Below are 14,795 nucleotides of genomic sequence, written 5' to 3' on the forward strand. Positions count from 1 at the left end.
AGGCCTCACCTTGCTTGCCAGCACACCTTCCGGCCCGATGACTTGGTCAAAGATGTGTTTGGCCACGTGGGAGTCCACGGCTGACAGTGGGTCATCCAGCAAATAAATGTCGGCATCACTGTAAACAGCTCGGGCCAGGCTGACCCGCTGCCGCTGGCCCCCAGACAAGTTGATGCCCTGGGTGGGGGAGAGGGGAGGGAGGTGGGTCCTGGGTAGGAGGGGTCAGAGGGGCACAGGGGAACCAGGGCCCTGTCCATTGTCATTCAGCAAGGCACACCTCTAAATGCACATCCACACGCCCGGTCCTGTCTCTGGTAAGCCGTGAGGTCATGGAGAAAGGGTGGTGGCTCTCAGTCCTCCTGGGACATGTGAGGACGTCCTGCTCCCTTTGCTCCATCACCTGCCCAACTGGTTCCCCTGCCTGCCACCCTCACGCCCGGGCAGGCTGGAAACCCCCAGGCGGTCCCTCGTGGCCCTTTGACTCTCCTGTCACCCAAACAGTTTGCAGATGACTTTCGTAACAATGATCTCAATTGGTCCTCAGGTCATTCCTTCCAGGGAGGTATTGTTAGCCCCACTTTGGGGGATCAATTTAAAAATGATAAATAACGATGGTACTGGATTATAATCCATTGGATCAAATAAGAATCCATGAACCCATCTATACTAATAATAGCCTAGGTGGCATCACGCCCTAACATCGTCACAAGATGGCCGTCACAAGATGGCTGCGCACACAGCGCAGGCGGGGCCCGGTGGCTGCTCCACGCGATGAGGCTGGGGGTCCTGCAGCTGCTCTGCCTCGTGCAGAGGAAGCGGGTCCCAGCGAAGGAGGCGGGTTGTGGCAGGGGAGGGCAGTTGGGGGGCGATCAAGCCAGCAGGGGAGCGGTTAGGGGGCGATCAGGCTGGCAGGCAGAAGCGGTTAGGGGCAACCAGGCAGGCAGGCAGGCAAGCGGTTAGGAGCCAGTGGTCCTGGATTGTGAGAGGGATGTCCCAGATTGGAGAGGGTGCAGGCCAGGCTGAGCCCCCCCCCCCCGCCCCCCCCCCGCCCCCGTGCATGAAATTCATACACCGGGCCTCTAGTATTAATATAAAGAAATTAATGAATAAGTAAAAAAGGCAAAGGAGGAGAAAGCTCTTTCTTAGAGTCAAATGCCAACTAATAACTATAGAATGAATGGAGGTAGAAAGTTAGTATTTGGCAAACATCACAGTAAACACTGACTCAGGCGAGAATCATCAGTGAAAGTTATGAAATAAAATGACCAATGAAAAGACATGCCTCCATGACAAAAACTATTTCATGTTTTAGATTTAGTAAAAGAAAAACAATTTTAATTTTCTAAGGTGATATAGTTCAATATGCCCATTTTGAATTATGTAATTAACTGGTATTCAGTATTTATTAAATAGAACACAATTTCCTTCATAAAATTGACATGATCAATAATCTGTTGATTTGATTAGTGACCATAGAGAAATTATTTTTATTTATACCTCACACAAGTCAATTCTTTAACAATAAGACTTGCATTCAGATAAGATATATTTAAAGTGAGGCTAACCATAGCACAGCCAATGATTAATTAAATTGATTTTTTGTTGAAATTTAAGAGATGAGATTATGTATTTGGTGATTGTGGTGGAAATTTGTGGTTGGAACAATCTTGGATAGATCACTTGATGGAACAAAAATATCGAGCTACCTTTGGATAAGTAATCAAAGAATACATTCACCTCAACAAGTATAATAGGAGGAAATTTGGGCTTTTTATTCTAGCAAGAATTTATTTTAGCCTACTTTTCTGGAGATCTTGGGTATGAAGCTCTATATAATGTGTTGTTCAAGATTGGCAAGCAAATTCTGTATTGTTCAATGACAGTACATTTACTGCTGGGTCCTGTGACAGAAGTATGTTTTCCAAATATAGTACCTCCATTTTAGAAAACAAAGAGGTGAGCTATGAGTATTTATTTTTGTTAGATTCGTTTACTTGAAATGTGTTCTAAGTAATGGGCTTTAGTAATTAATTTGTTTGAACTTGAATAAAGTAAAACTTTAGTGAGTAAATGGTGAAGTCCCTGAAAAAAAAGATACGGAAGATGAAAGGGCAGAAGTTAACATTCTTATTTTGCATGCTGATAATGGAACTACTGAACTACATCGCCGGTGTCCTGACTTTGGAAAGGCTTATGGTTTTTAAATGTTACTTCATTTTGCAATTGAGATTTAATAAAGTGTAGATTTAATAAAAATTAAAAAAAAGAAAGAAAAGACATGCCCTCAGTCAAGTGATCAAAGTTAACGCTGTTAATAAATTGACATCACGTGCCTCCTAATACGGTGCACCAAGAAGGACATAATATTACTCCTTTAGTATTTCCCCCCAAAATATACAATCTGCATCTAACTGTGTTCAAATTGAGAGACATTCTACAAAAAACTGACTTATACTTTTCAGAAATGTCCAGGTCCTGAAAGACAAAGACTGAGGAATCATCCAGATTGATAGAGAATAAAGAGATATGACAAGTAAATGCCATTCATGATCCCGGATTAGATCCTAGCCCAGGAAAGAAAATAGCTAAAAAAAGACATTTCTGGGACAAATGATGACATTTGAGTACAGACTGTGAATTAGATAGTAATATTATATCAATGTTAAAATTTCTTGATTTTGATCATTCATCTATGGTTATATAAGAGAATGCCATTGTTTTGAGGAAATACAGACTCAAATCTTTAGTATTAAAAACAATACGGTGCCTGGCTAGTGTGGCGTTAACCCATAAACCAAGAGTTCACTGGTTCAATTCCCAATTCCTGGTCAGGGCACATGTTCAGGTTGCGGGGCTCGGCCCCCAGTGTGGGGCCTGCAGGAGGCAGCCGATCAATGATTCTCTCTCATCATTTATGTTTCTGTCTCTTTCTTCCTCCCTTCCTCTCTGAAATCAATAAAAATACATTTCTTTAAAAAGAGCTAAAACTCTTAGAAGAAAGCATAGTGGAAAATTTCATGACATTGGAATTGGCAATGATTCTTGGATACGACACCAAAAGCATGGGTAACAAAGGTAAAAATAGAGAAGTTGGATTATATCAAAATTAAAAACTTGCGTGTGTCAAAAGACATAACAGAATGAAAAGGCAACCTACAGAAGAAAATATTTGTAACTCATATATCTGATAAGGGGCTAAAATCCAGTACAGTAAGTCCTCTCTTATTGCAAGTCACTATGACTTTAAGCTAAATGACATATAATGAAACCAATTGATATAATTGATGTAAATAAGAGTTAAGTTCCTACAGCATGTCATCATGTTATAACAGAATGACACTGAATGAAATAACATTATTTGGGGACCTCCTGGATACATAAAGAACTCCTACAACTCAACAAACGAACAACTTGATCAAAAAATGGGCAGAGGACTCAAATAGACATTTCTCCAAAGAAGATATACAAATGGCCAATAAGCACATGAAAAGATGCTCAACATCACCACACCCCAGTGAATGGCTACTATCACAAACCAAAAACAACCCCCCTCCCTCCCAAAAGCCACAAGTGTTGGCCAGGATAGGAGTTGGAATCCTTGTGCACTGTTGGTGGGAACATAAATTGGTGCAGCCACTATGGAAACGCTATGGCAGTTCCTCAAAAACTAAAAAATAAATAGAATTACCATATTATCTAGCAATTCCACTTCTGGGTATATACTCAAAAGAACTGAAGGTAGGTTCTCAAAGAGATATTTGCACACCCATCTTCATAGTAGAATTATCCACAATGGCTAAAAGATGGAAGCAACCCAAGTGCCCACTGTAGGTGGTATAAACATACAATGGAAGATTATTTAGCCTTAAAAAGGAAAGAAATTAAAAAAAAAATTTTTATTGATTTTAGAGAGGAAGGAAGAGGGAGGAAGAGAAACATCAATGATGAGAAAGAATCATTGATTGGCTGCCTCCTGTATGTCCCCCACTGGGGATTGAGCCTTCAACCTGGGCATGTGCCCTGACCGGGAATTGAACCGTGACCTCCTGGTCACAAACACTGAGCCACGCTGGCTGGGCAGAAAGGGAAAAAATGTTGACCGGTGCTATAACAGGAATGAACCTTGAGAATGCTAAGTGAAATAAGCCAGTCACACACAAAAAGATACTATATGATTCCATTTACATGAAGTACCTGGAGGAGTCAAATGCATAGAGACAGGGAGTAGCAAGGTGGTTGCCAAGAGCTGGGGAGGGAGCAGGATGGGGAGCTGTTGTTTAATGGGTACGGAGTTTTAGTTTTGCAAGATGCAAAGTGTTCTGGAGATGGATGGCCAAACAACAATGTGAGTGTACTTAACACTACTGACCTGTCCACTGGAAAATGGTGAGGATGGTAAATTTAGTTATGTACATGTTGCAACAATGAACAACAAATAAACTAAAAAACAAAAACTTTCACTGATAGCCCGTGGTTTTTAGGTAAATGTCAAAACCTTAACCAAGGTCTGCAATGTCCTGCCTTGCCCTGTACCCTCCCCCTGCCTTCCTTTCCTAACCACATTCCGCAGCTCACACCTTCAAAGGCTTTCCATCCCTCTTGGTAAAAGCCACCATCCTTACAGTGGCCTGCAAGGCACTGTGTGAAAAGGCCGCCTGGACACCTCACTGGCCTGGTCTCCCCCTCCCACCCCTGCTCACTCCCTCCAGCCTACTGGCCTCCTTGCTGGTCCTTATGTGCCCGATCACATTCCTGCCTCAGGGGCTTCGCACTTCCTGCTCTCTCTGCCTCTAAGGCCTTTCCCCAGCCAGAGCTCCAGGTCCCCAGACAGGGCCCACTCCCTCCTTTTATTCAGGTTCCAAATCTCACTGAGGCTTTCCCAAGGTAATAACACAGCCCCAGACGTATTTCCTTCTCTGTTCCATTCTCTCCCCCTTAGCATTTATCTAAAATATTACATACTAGAGGCCCAGTGCACGAAATTCGTGCACTGGGGGGGGGGGTCCCTCAGCCCAGCCTGCCCCCTCTCACAGTCCAGGAGTCCTCAGGGGATGTCCTACTGACTGCGTAAGCCGCAGTCTGGCCACGGAGGCTCAGAGCAGGCACTCCATGTGTTTGTGTGTGTGTGTGTGTGTGTGTGTGTGTGTGTGTGTGTCCCCACTGGGGGCCTGCCCCAGCCGCGCCACGGAGGCTCAGAGCAGGCGCCTCTCTGTGTTGATCTCTCAGGCTCAGGGTGGTGCCTGAGTATTGTTTTCTCAGGCTCGGGCAGCACCCGGCCCCTCCTCCTGAGCTGGTCGTGACCCTACGGAGGCCTGACCTCATTTGCATATTACTTCTTTATATATATAGATTTTACTTACTTATCTTGCATATGATCTCTCTCCCCCACCAGAACGTAAGCTATATGAGGGCAGAGATGTGAGACTGGTAGAGTCACTACTGTATAATATTGCCTGGGGCATAGGTGTGTGATGAAATCTGATGAATGAATGTTTAGATAAGTAGATGCACTACGAGCTCTTCTTTCTCAGCTGTTAAGATCGGCTCAAAAGTGATGCTTTTGCCCTGACGGGTTTGGCTCAGTGGATAGAGCGTCGGCCTGTGGACTCAAGGGTCCCAGGTTCGATTCCGGTCAAGGGCATGTACCTTGGTTGTGGGCACATCCCCAGTAGGGACTGTGCAGGAGGCAGCTGATCGATGTTTCGCTCTCATCGATGTTTCTAACTCTCTATCCCTCTCCCTTCCTCTCTGTAAAAAATCAATAAAATATTTAAAAAAAGAAAGTGATGCTTTTCCTGATGCAGAGTTCCCCCTCCCTGCCCTCCCTGTCCTCTGCACAGGCCTTCAGCCTGGCGGGCAGGCATTCTACAGCCCCCACCCATTCACAATTGGCCTCCCCCAGTAACAGATCTGTTTCCCCAGTGCCCAGCACAGAGCTGGACATGATATTACATGGATGTGTGAGTGAATGAATGAATGAGTGCATATATGGGCCTGGGCTGGGCTGAGGCGGGCAGGTGTATATGCTGACTCCCCAGGGGATGAGAGGGGACAGTGTACCTTCTCTCCAATCTCTGTCTTGTCCCCGCCAGGCAGCACCTCCAGGTCGGCTAGCAGGGCACAGGCCTCCAGGGTCCGTTGGTAGCGCTTGGGGTCCAGGGCTCGGCCGAAGAGCACGTTTTCCTGAAGAGTGCAGTTCTGGATCCAGGCCTGCTGGGGCACGTAGGCCACGGAGCCCTGGCCACGGGAGAACACCACCGTTACCTGGGGGTTCGCCAAGCCTCCCTTCCCAGGAGTCCCTACCCCACTCACCTTCACATACACCTTGCCTTCCAGCTTCTCCATCTCTCCCAGAAGGGCAGACACCAGGGAAGACTTTCCACAGCCCACGGGCCCCACCACGGCCACCAGGGCCCCTTTTGGCACCTGGATGTCTAAGCTGGGAGACAGGAACCCGGTCAAAGACAAGGATCAGGCTTTTGATTCCCAACCTTCCACCTGGAGACCCAAACCCTTCTTTCTTCAGACACCGCCCTGGCCATTGAGGCTCTTCCTGCTTTCCAGGACAAAGACTTGGGGGTCGCGTCGGGGGCAGGTTTTGCTATTTATTGATCTGAATGTTGGCCCCCTTTAGGCAGCTAAGAAGGGATGGGAGAAGCTGGTACCTGTGCAGGGTTGGGGGCAGGTCCTGGGCCCAGGTGAAGGTGCCATTGTCTATAGTGACTGCATAGCCTGGGAGGGTCAAGGTTTGCAGGTCAGGGGAGTGGGCAAGGCAAGGGGGAGGTTGGGAGGGAGAGGTATGGGGAGCCCTGGGGAAGGGGCCAAGGGGAGAAGGCAGGGACGCTTGGGGCATAGTGAAAGAGACAGGAAGGCCTGGGACAGGGGCACAGGGAGCCCCAGGGAAGGAAGGAGAGTGGGGGGAGTCTGGGGAGGGATGAAGGACAGGAGAATAGAGAGAGGAGGGCAAAGGCAGGCATAGAGTTAAAGATATGAAAGAGGAAGAAGAAAGGGGGTCCCAAGGGAAAAGTTGAAAGCCTGGAACAAGGATTTTCTGGAGCAGGGCCGCTGCAAGAGCAGCCCAGAAAGGGGTGTCTGGACCTGGGGCGATGGTATTTCTTTCCACACACTGGGGGTCAAGTTCATCTTGGCTCAGGAAATGCTGGATCCGTTTCAGAGACACGCTGGTCTGCAGGAGGGCGTGTGTCAGCCCCGGAAGCCATGCTTTTTCTATCTCCTTCTACTCCCTCTTATGCTTGCCTGGCCCCCAACTTCCTGGGCGTGGACAGGCCCCCTGAAGGCCCAGGCACAGGGGTCCTCCTGTGACTGAGTCTTCCCGGGCTCCCACTCTGGCCAAGAGGAGGCTGTCTCCAGAACTCAGGTTTCCAGGGACCCGACCTGACCTCCTCTGACCCCAAATGATCCCTGACTCTAAAGACTTCATTCAACTTTGAACAATTCTTCGTCATGTCGGATGGCCCTCTCCTGATTCCAATAACTCTCCTTGATTATCCCCTGCACCCAAGTGACCCCAACAACCTGCCCTCGCTCCAGCAGAACCCCCAGCCCCACTGGGGTTACCTGAGTCAGGCCGCTGATTATCTGGGGCAGCATGCTGAGGGGGTTCTTTAAGATATTGAACAGGGACACGGACACAAAAGCCTTCTCAGCGTCCAGCACGTTGTTTGGGTCCACAGACACGTACACCCCGAGGGTGATGAGGGTCACCTGGAGAGCAGTGGGGGTGGGTGTCGGGGTGGGGTGTGCTGGACCCAGAGGCCCGGGCTGCCCAGGTGGGAGGTGGGAGGTGGGAGGCCGGCCCGGAAGGAGAGCCTCACCAGGAAAGGGGTGCAGATCCAGGTGAAGATGGATATGGCGTGGAGGTAGGCAGCCTGGCGCAGCAGCCGGAGCTCACTCTGTCGAATGCCCTCCACCTGCTGCAAGAAGCTGGGCTCCCAGGCGTACAGCTTCAGCACCTTGATGCCACCCAGGATCTCGCTCATCAGCCTGATGCGCGAGTCCTTGAACTTCATTTGTTCTACCTGCGGAAAGAGTGGCAGTGGCGTGCTCCACTCCCCAACCCGGACCTCTCCCCACAGGGGCCGGTACCTTCCAGGCACTGGCCCAGGCTGCAGCCATCGGCCTGCTCACCATTCCTCCCCCCTCCTCCCCGCGGGGCCTGTGCTGCACCTTAGCCTGGAAGGCCCAGCCCAGTCTCCCCTCTCCTCCCGACAAAATCCATCTCCAGCCTCAGTACCAGTGTCATGGTCCCACCCAGGCAGTATCCTCTGTCCCCTCCCCTGGGACTCTAGGGCACACTGTCCTTTCCTTTTGTCCCCAGCGAGACCCTGTCCCCAATCTAGGGCACAACCCCTGCTTGTTGAGTGCCTACCATGTGCCAGGCCACGCGCTCGACGTGGGGCAGATAATGATGAACAACTCAAACAAGGCCCCAGCCTTCATGCAGCTGACAGTTTGATGGGGAGGCAGGTGGGAAGCAAACAATTACCCAAATAAATGCTTAATAAATCAGTATGCCTACTCTGAAGGGAAACAAGAGGATTCCGTGAGTCTGGGAAATCAGTTTATGTTGGGAGGTGGGAGAAGAGAAGGAGTTGGACGAGCAAGGAAGGGGTAGCATTCCAGGGAACCGTATGTAAGGTGGCCCAGAGGTACGCAGAGCTCGGTGCTTTGGAGAAACGTAAGAAGGCCAGACTGGCTGAAATTTGGCCATATCTCCGGGGGCAAAGGCTTGCAAGGTGAGCAGGGACCTGGCAGGTGGTCCCAGGGACTTGGTCATTTATTCGATGTGCAGTGGGAAGCGACTGAAGATTTCAATACACGTTTGCAAATAAAGGACTGGATGATTGGCTATGCACGCTCGGCACCGTGCGGCAGGAAACTCTCATTAGACCAGAAGACGCAGGTTCAAGTCCTAGCTCTGCCTGACGCTGGACTGCCATCCTCTCTCTGGGCCTTGGCTCCTCAGCTGCAAAATTAGCATTTTTTTCTCAAACCCTGTCAGGGTTGCTGTGAGGATAGAGTGAGCTAAGGTCTGTGAGAGTGGCCTGTAGCCATCCGCAGTGAGCAAACAAAAGAATGGAGGGGCCCCAGGTCAGCGAATGCCCTTCCCCAGCACCTGGCCAGGCGCTCCAGGCAGAAGCAGTGCGCCTGCTCCAGCACCCACCTGTAAAGTACGCATCTTCATGGCCACAACTGCATTGATTGGGATCAGCAAGATCATGAAGGTGACTCCAGCCAGAATGGAGGGACCCAGGTTCTGAGGAGGCACGGGCGGATAGATAAGATAACCAAAGAATATATGTAGACAGAACCCAACAGATAGAGGCTTATTGATCTGAAACATGGAGGCAGACAGAGACAGTGAAAAGTGGACATATAGAGAGAGCCAAAATGACTTTCTGCAGATGCAGTCAGCTATCAGATAATGACAACAGATAGGCACAGACAGGCAGACATAGAGGGGTGTCCAGACACACAGGAGGGCAAATACAGCCAGACAATGACAGTCAGTCACACACACCCTGCCTCCTAGTCCCTCTCTTCTCCCCTGGGATCTTTGAGAAGGATAATCATCCAGGTTGGAAAGACCTGGTTGCAGACACTAGCATCCTCCCAGTCCTGTCCCTCCACCCCCCAAAAATATCTAGAGAAGCTCTTGTGTCCATTAGGCAGCCCCTCCATGGACCCAGGTCACCCTCTCTCGCCCTTTCTCAGCGAGGTCAAGGTCAGAGGAAGGGAGCAGAAGTCGGGGTCTGAGAATCACCTGCCAGAGGAAGTAGATGGCCAGGATGATCTGCAGCGGTCCCGACCACAGCATGTTGAGGAAGGGGGCAACGTCCATGATGCGCTGGGCATCCACTGACATGAGGTTGACCAATTCTCCCACCGTGGACTCACGTTTGACTGAATTGGTGATGACCAGAGCCTGCAGGTAGATAGCAGGTGATGAGCTGCTCCCCAAGCCAGGCTCCCCAGCCCCCCCTGCCCTGCTCCAGCTGACCTTCCTGTAGATGACACCTATGATCCCCGTACGAAGCCTCAACCCCATCACAAAGATGCAGTGGTAATACTGGTGCAAGATCAGAGTCTGCATCACGGAGCACACGAACATCAGCCCGGCCACCAGGAAGCCCCACCAGGTGGGGGCCATGGGGTTTGAAATAAATCTGATCAGGATGCTGCAAGGGCAGAAGAGAAGCATGAGGGTGGGGAGGGAGGGCTCCCCAGGCTGCTCCCTCTACTGCCCTCCCCTTCCCCCGTCAGCCTCCACTCTGTCCCCTGCTCTGAAACCTCTCAGGGTGGGGGCTGCTGCCCGCCCCCCAGACCCGGAGGACTTAGCCCAGTGCTGCCTCAAGACCATGACCCTCCATCCTTGCTCCCTTCTGCCTTCACCTCCTTTTCTATCTACTGTGGCTCCCATCGCCCCTTCCTACTATCGCTCTCATCACCAGCCTCACCTGCCTGCCTTTCTTTCCTGCTTGGACCACATGGCAGGAAGTAATGCCACATGTTCCTTGATTTGACTTTCCTGTGCCTTCTCAGAGCCTACTGCACTGACCATACAGACTCTTGCCCTCAAATCCATCCTCTCCAACATCAGCCACCCCAGTGCCACCTGGTGACCGTCTCCAGGGCCCTACCCACCTCCTCTTCCACAGCTCTTTTTATTTTTCCAACCTTCTGACCCGTCCCCCTCTCTGCCCTTCTCAGCAGCTACTCACTTAACTCATCCACTGAGAAGTCCCCACCAGCCTTGGGTCCATGTGGCCAAGACTCAACTCACCACCTTGCCCAGTGCCCAGCCCCCTCCTCCCACTGAGTTCATCATCTCAGCAAAAGATCCATCCTCCTCCAGTCACCCCGGCCAGAACCCAGTCACCCTTGACGCCTCCCTCTCCCTGGCACACCACACCCCTCCCCCATCTCCAGAGTAGCTGCTGCACCCTATCTCATTCCTGGCCTGGGCTCTCACCTACCCTGGTTGGCCCACTTCCATCTGGCCACACGCCTTATATCCCCCACACTACTGGCTGGGAATCCTTCCAAATGCAAAGCAGATGCCCCTCCCCAGGCCGCAAATCTTTCAAGGATCTCTCTCTCCCTTTGTGTGTTTTTTTTCTGCCCCTCCCTCTGCATGCCAGCATTTAGAAACACCTGGAGTTCCTGAGTCATGCTGTCTCAGGCCTTTGTGACTTCCCCTCCTACCTCACCTGGTTCACTAACCCCTGCTTGTCCTTCCAAGTTTGATAACCTCTCTGGCCTGCAAATGTCCCCTGCTCCTTCCCAAGCTGGCCTCTTCACCCCTCCTGGGGTTGTCCAGACACCTAGTTCACCTCTGCCCGCATTGTGTTCTAATGGGCTTACACACTGGTTTCTCCCACAGGATGCGAAGACCATAGCTCGCTGATGTCTGCATCCCTAGCATCTGGCACCATTTCAGTACCCTGGGGCTCAATAAATATCCAGTAAATAAATGAGTGCGTGAATGGAGGGGCAAGGAGTTGGCGGCTCTGAAGCTAGGCAGCGCTCCTTCCCACCCTCTCATTTGAGAGCTCCTTCAAGTCCAAGCCGCTATGGGACAGAGGAGAGAGCCTATCATCTGGAAAGAATGCTGTAGCTGGAGGTCAGAGCCCTGCACTCAAATCCATCTTTATCAGCTGTGTGCCCGTGGGCAAGTCACTTCACTCTCTGAGTTTTTTGCTTCCTCACTTGTTATTTTTGTTTTCGTTTATTTTGTTAATCCTCACCCGAGGATATTTTTCCATTGAATTTTAGAGAGCGCGGAAGGGAGGGGGAGAGACAGAAAGAGAAACACGGATGTGAGAGAGACACATTGATTGGTTGTCTCCTGCACCCAGGGGTGCTGGGGAGGAGCCTGCCACTGAGGTACATGCCCTTGACCAGGAATCGAACCCCAGGACCCTTCAGTCTGAGGGACAATGCTCTATCCGCTGAGAAAACCCGGCTAGGGCTGTATGTGTCTTTTTAAATTTAGTTTTTCTGCTTCCTCGTTTGTAAAATGGGAATAGGGACACTTTGTAGGAGTGAAAGAATGTTAATGCACTCAACAGGGAGCCTGGCACACAGGAGGTACCCGGTAAGCGTAAGCTGGATGTGAATGGGGAAACTGAGGTGAGAGACATTGCCACTGCCAAAGGGCACACAGAACGTGGAGAGGGCCCCTCCGGTTCCTGGGCTGGGGCTCTTTCCACTACATGTTGTCCCTTCCTCTGGGCTCAGTCCTCAGGGACAGCCAGCCACCCCCCTGCCCAGGGAAGGACTGCAGCAAGAGGGAGGGTGGTAAGACCTGAGCAGCTGTGGGTTGACGAAGGAAAGGAGGTCCTGGATCAGCATGAAGCATGTGCTGGTGATGAAGCCGGGGCCAAAGGTGACCAGCAGGGCCCGCAGGAAGGAGGGCTCCCGGGGCCTGGGCCGGCCCGCCAGCAGCTCCTCATCCTCACTGGACACTGTCTTCCCAGATGCCGCTGCGGCCTTGTGTCTGGTCAGGGAGGAAGGAGCAGTGGGTAGGAATGGGGCCCAGGAAGCCAAGTGCCTGGGATGAGCGGGGAGGAGAGGGGAGCTGCTTTCTTGACTTTCAGGTCTGGGGGGGCAGGGGGGGGGGATAGGCAAGATGACTGTCCAGGTAACTCCCCAGGAGACTCTGTCCTCAGGTGCTGGAGGGTATATGAGTGGTACCCTAACTGCTACCTAAGGACAATAACCCAGCAATGGCCAGCCTCTGGCTTGCTCCCGCCACCCCAGGGAGGATGCTGAGAGGGAAGGCATGGGCAGGGAAGGCTAGTGGCCCCGTCACCAGGGACCTGAGCAGGGAGGGGGTAGAGGTGACACGAAGGGCCAGAGAAGGAGTGACCAAGCAGACTGGGGGTCCATAGGGCTTCCCAGAGGCTCCCAGCCACCGAAGCCACGACATTGCTGACCAAGCTCTGGCCGGTGGCTCCTCCGACAGCCAGGTGGTAATCAGGGCTCTGACTGAACACGCACTGAAATCCCGGGGAAGGGGCCTGTCCCAGGGTCAGCAGTGGGAGGGAGGGAGGACTCAGAGCCCCAGCTCTCGGCTGGGCAGGTGGCCAGAGATGGGTTCCCTGGTGGGAGGCTGCCAGTGGGAGGCCCCTCAGCTGGAGGGCCATCTTCTCCAGCCCCTGCCCCTCCTGAGGGAAGACCCTGCAATCTATCCTTCACTCGGGCCTGGCGGTGCAGTGGTGAGAACAGTGGGGCCAGACAATTGGTGTGGATTCCAGCTCTGCGGGTCTGTCACCACCACCGAGGGGACGTTGGGTGCTGCATTAAGCCTCTGTGTCCCCAGCTGTAACGAGGGGACAGCAGAACGCACAGGCACAGTGTAGGGCTGCTGGAGATTGAGCTCCTCTCCATGCCCAGGGCCATGCCTGGGGGAGAATCAGTGCTCCGCAAGTGGCAGCCATTCTCTGGCCTCAGCAGAGGCGGGGAGAGCTGGCCCACCCAGGCCCGAGTGTCCCACCCCAGGACCTCCTACCCCTGCTCTTCTCCCTGCCCTCGCCATGCAATCATCCCAGGTCCAGCAGCCTCCCCGCAGGAGACCAGGGTGCATGAAGGGGCCGGGTGGAGAGGTGGGGGACTGGGAGGGCCTTACTGTGCTGCCTGCTTTTGCTGCTTCTTCCAGGCCTCCAGCAGTCTCTGCACCACCACCTCGGAGCGATGCTCCTTGTTCAGGGACCAGAGGTCCTGATCTTCCAGGGGGCGCCGGTAGCCAAGGATGGCCAGCCTGGGCAGGCAGATGGCCCCACATGGGGGCAGAGTTTAGCAGCCTGGAACTAGGACCAGGGTGTCCAGAAAGAAGGGGCTCCCTAGGGAGGTGTCTCCGTTATTGCCCCCGTGAGCAGGCTGGAGGTCACTGCCTCCCACCCCAAGTTCCTATCTCAGGCCCCTTCTCTCCCTCTTCCCCAGATGCCCCCTTGACCCCTGGGTCCTGGTGATGAAGTGCCCGCTGGCTGGGGCCCTCTTCAATGCAGCACGGTTAGTGAGCTGTCACTCAGGTCACAGACACAATTATCCTGCTCAAGCCACTCTGACGGGTGGCGGGTGGCCGAGGAGATGACAGAAGAGCTTAGCGCTAATTAAGGTTTCCTTAGCCCCTGGGCCTGTCCTCGCCACCTGCCAGATGACCTCTGCTGAGGCCAGAGGTCAGCCCAGGACACACACCACAGCAGGACACCCAAGACCAGGCCTGGCTTTGCACTCAGCCTCCAGCCCAAACAAACAGGCTTCCCCACCCTCTCCTGCCCCATGGCCACTGAGGAGGGGGTCTAGGTGGGAGGGGCCAGCCAGGTCCAGCTCTGCCGGCCCCTGAACTTCCAGCCTGCTCCCCTTCCTCCCTCTCACCCCCGATCTCCTGGACCCCTCCCTCTGGCCCAGCCTAGAGGAAGAACCAACTCACTTTGTGAACCACCAGAAAGACAGGCGGGAGAGGAAGCCAGCGTCGGTCTCCGGGCAGGGGTTCTGGACGGGGAGAGTGGAATGGGGGAAATCAGGAGTGCCCACCACCCTCTCACGGCAGAGAAGAGGGAGGAGGCCCCTCGCCCTCCAGCTCCAAGCTCAGGTGGAGATGACCTGGGCATGGAAGGGACTGGAAGGGACTGGAAGTGTTGAGAAGGGCTGCCTGAGGGCCGGGTGTGGAACCTCCACTCCCACCCAGCCTCCGTGGGAACTCACGGGGTCGACGTTCTTTGGGAGAAAACGGTGGCTTCTTCCCTGAAGCAGACAGGATGAGGGCAGAG

General features: G+C 52.6%; 1 protein-coding gene across 1 annotated transcript in view; it reads right to left on the bottom strand.

Annotated features, from left to right (window-relative positions):
* Positions 1 to 14,795, bottom strand: part of ABCC3 (ATP binding cassette subfamily C member 3) — a 40,821-nt gene that overhangs the window by 14,143 nt on the left and 11,883 nt on the right. The window contains 15 exon segments of the mRNA XM_014468182.2: positions 10 to 177; positions 6,061 to 6,237; positions 6,313 to 6,439; positions 6,666 to 6,732; positions 7,099 to 7,186; positions 7,579 to 7,725; positions 7,836 to 8,039; positions 9,185 to 9,277; positions 9,785 to 9,946; positions 10,022 to 10,199; positions 12,329 to 12,520; positions 13,652 to 13,783; positions 14,456 to 14,517; positions 14,731 to 14,755; positions 14,757 to 14,794. Of these exon segments, the coding sequence (XP_014323668.1) occupies positions 10 to 177; positions 6,061 to 6,237; positions 6,313 to 6,439; positions 6,666 to 6,732; positions 7,099 to 7,186; positions 7,579 to 7,725; positions 7,836 to 8,039; positions 9,185 to 9,277; positions 9,785 to 9,946; positions 10,022 to 10,199; positions 12,329 to 12,520; positions 13,652 to 13,783; positions 14,456 to 14,517; positions 14,731 to 14,755; positions 14,757 to 14,794 (1,860 nt within the window).

This window comes from Myotis lucifugus, unplaced genomic scaffold, assembly GCF_000147115.1.
Source record: "Myotis lucifugus unplaced genomic scaffold, Myoluc2.0 scaffold_435, whole genome shotgun sequence".
Lineage (NCBI taxonomy): Eukaryota > Metazoa > Chordata > Mammalia > Chiroptera > Vespertilionidae > Myotis > Myotis lucifugus.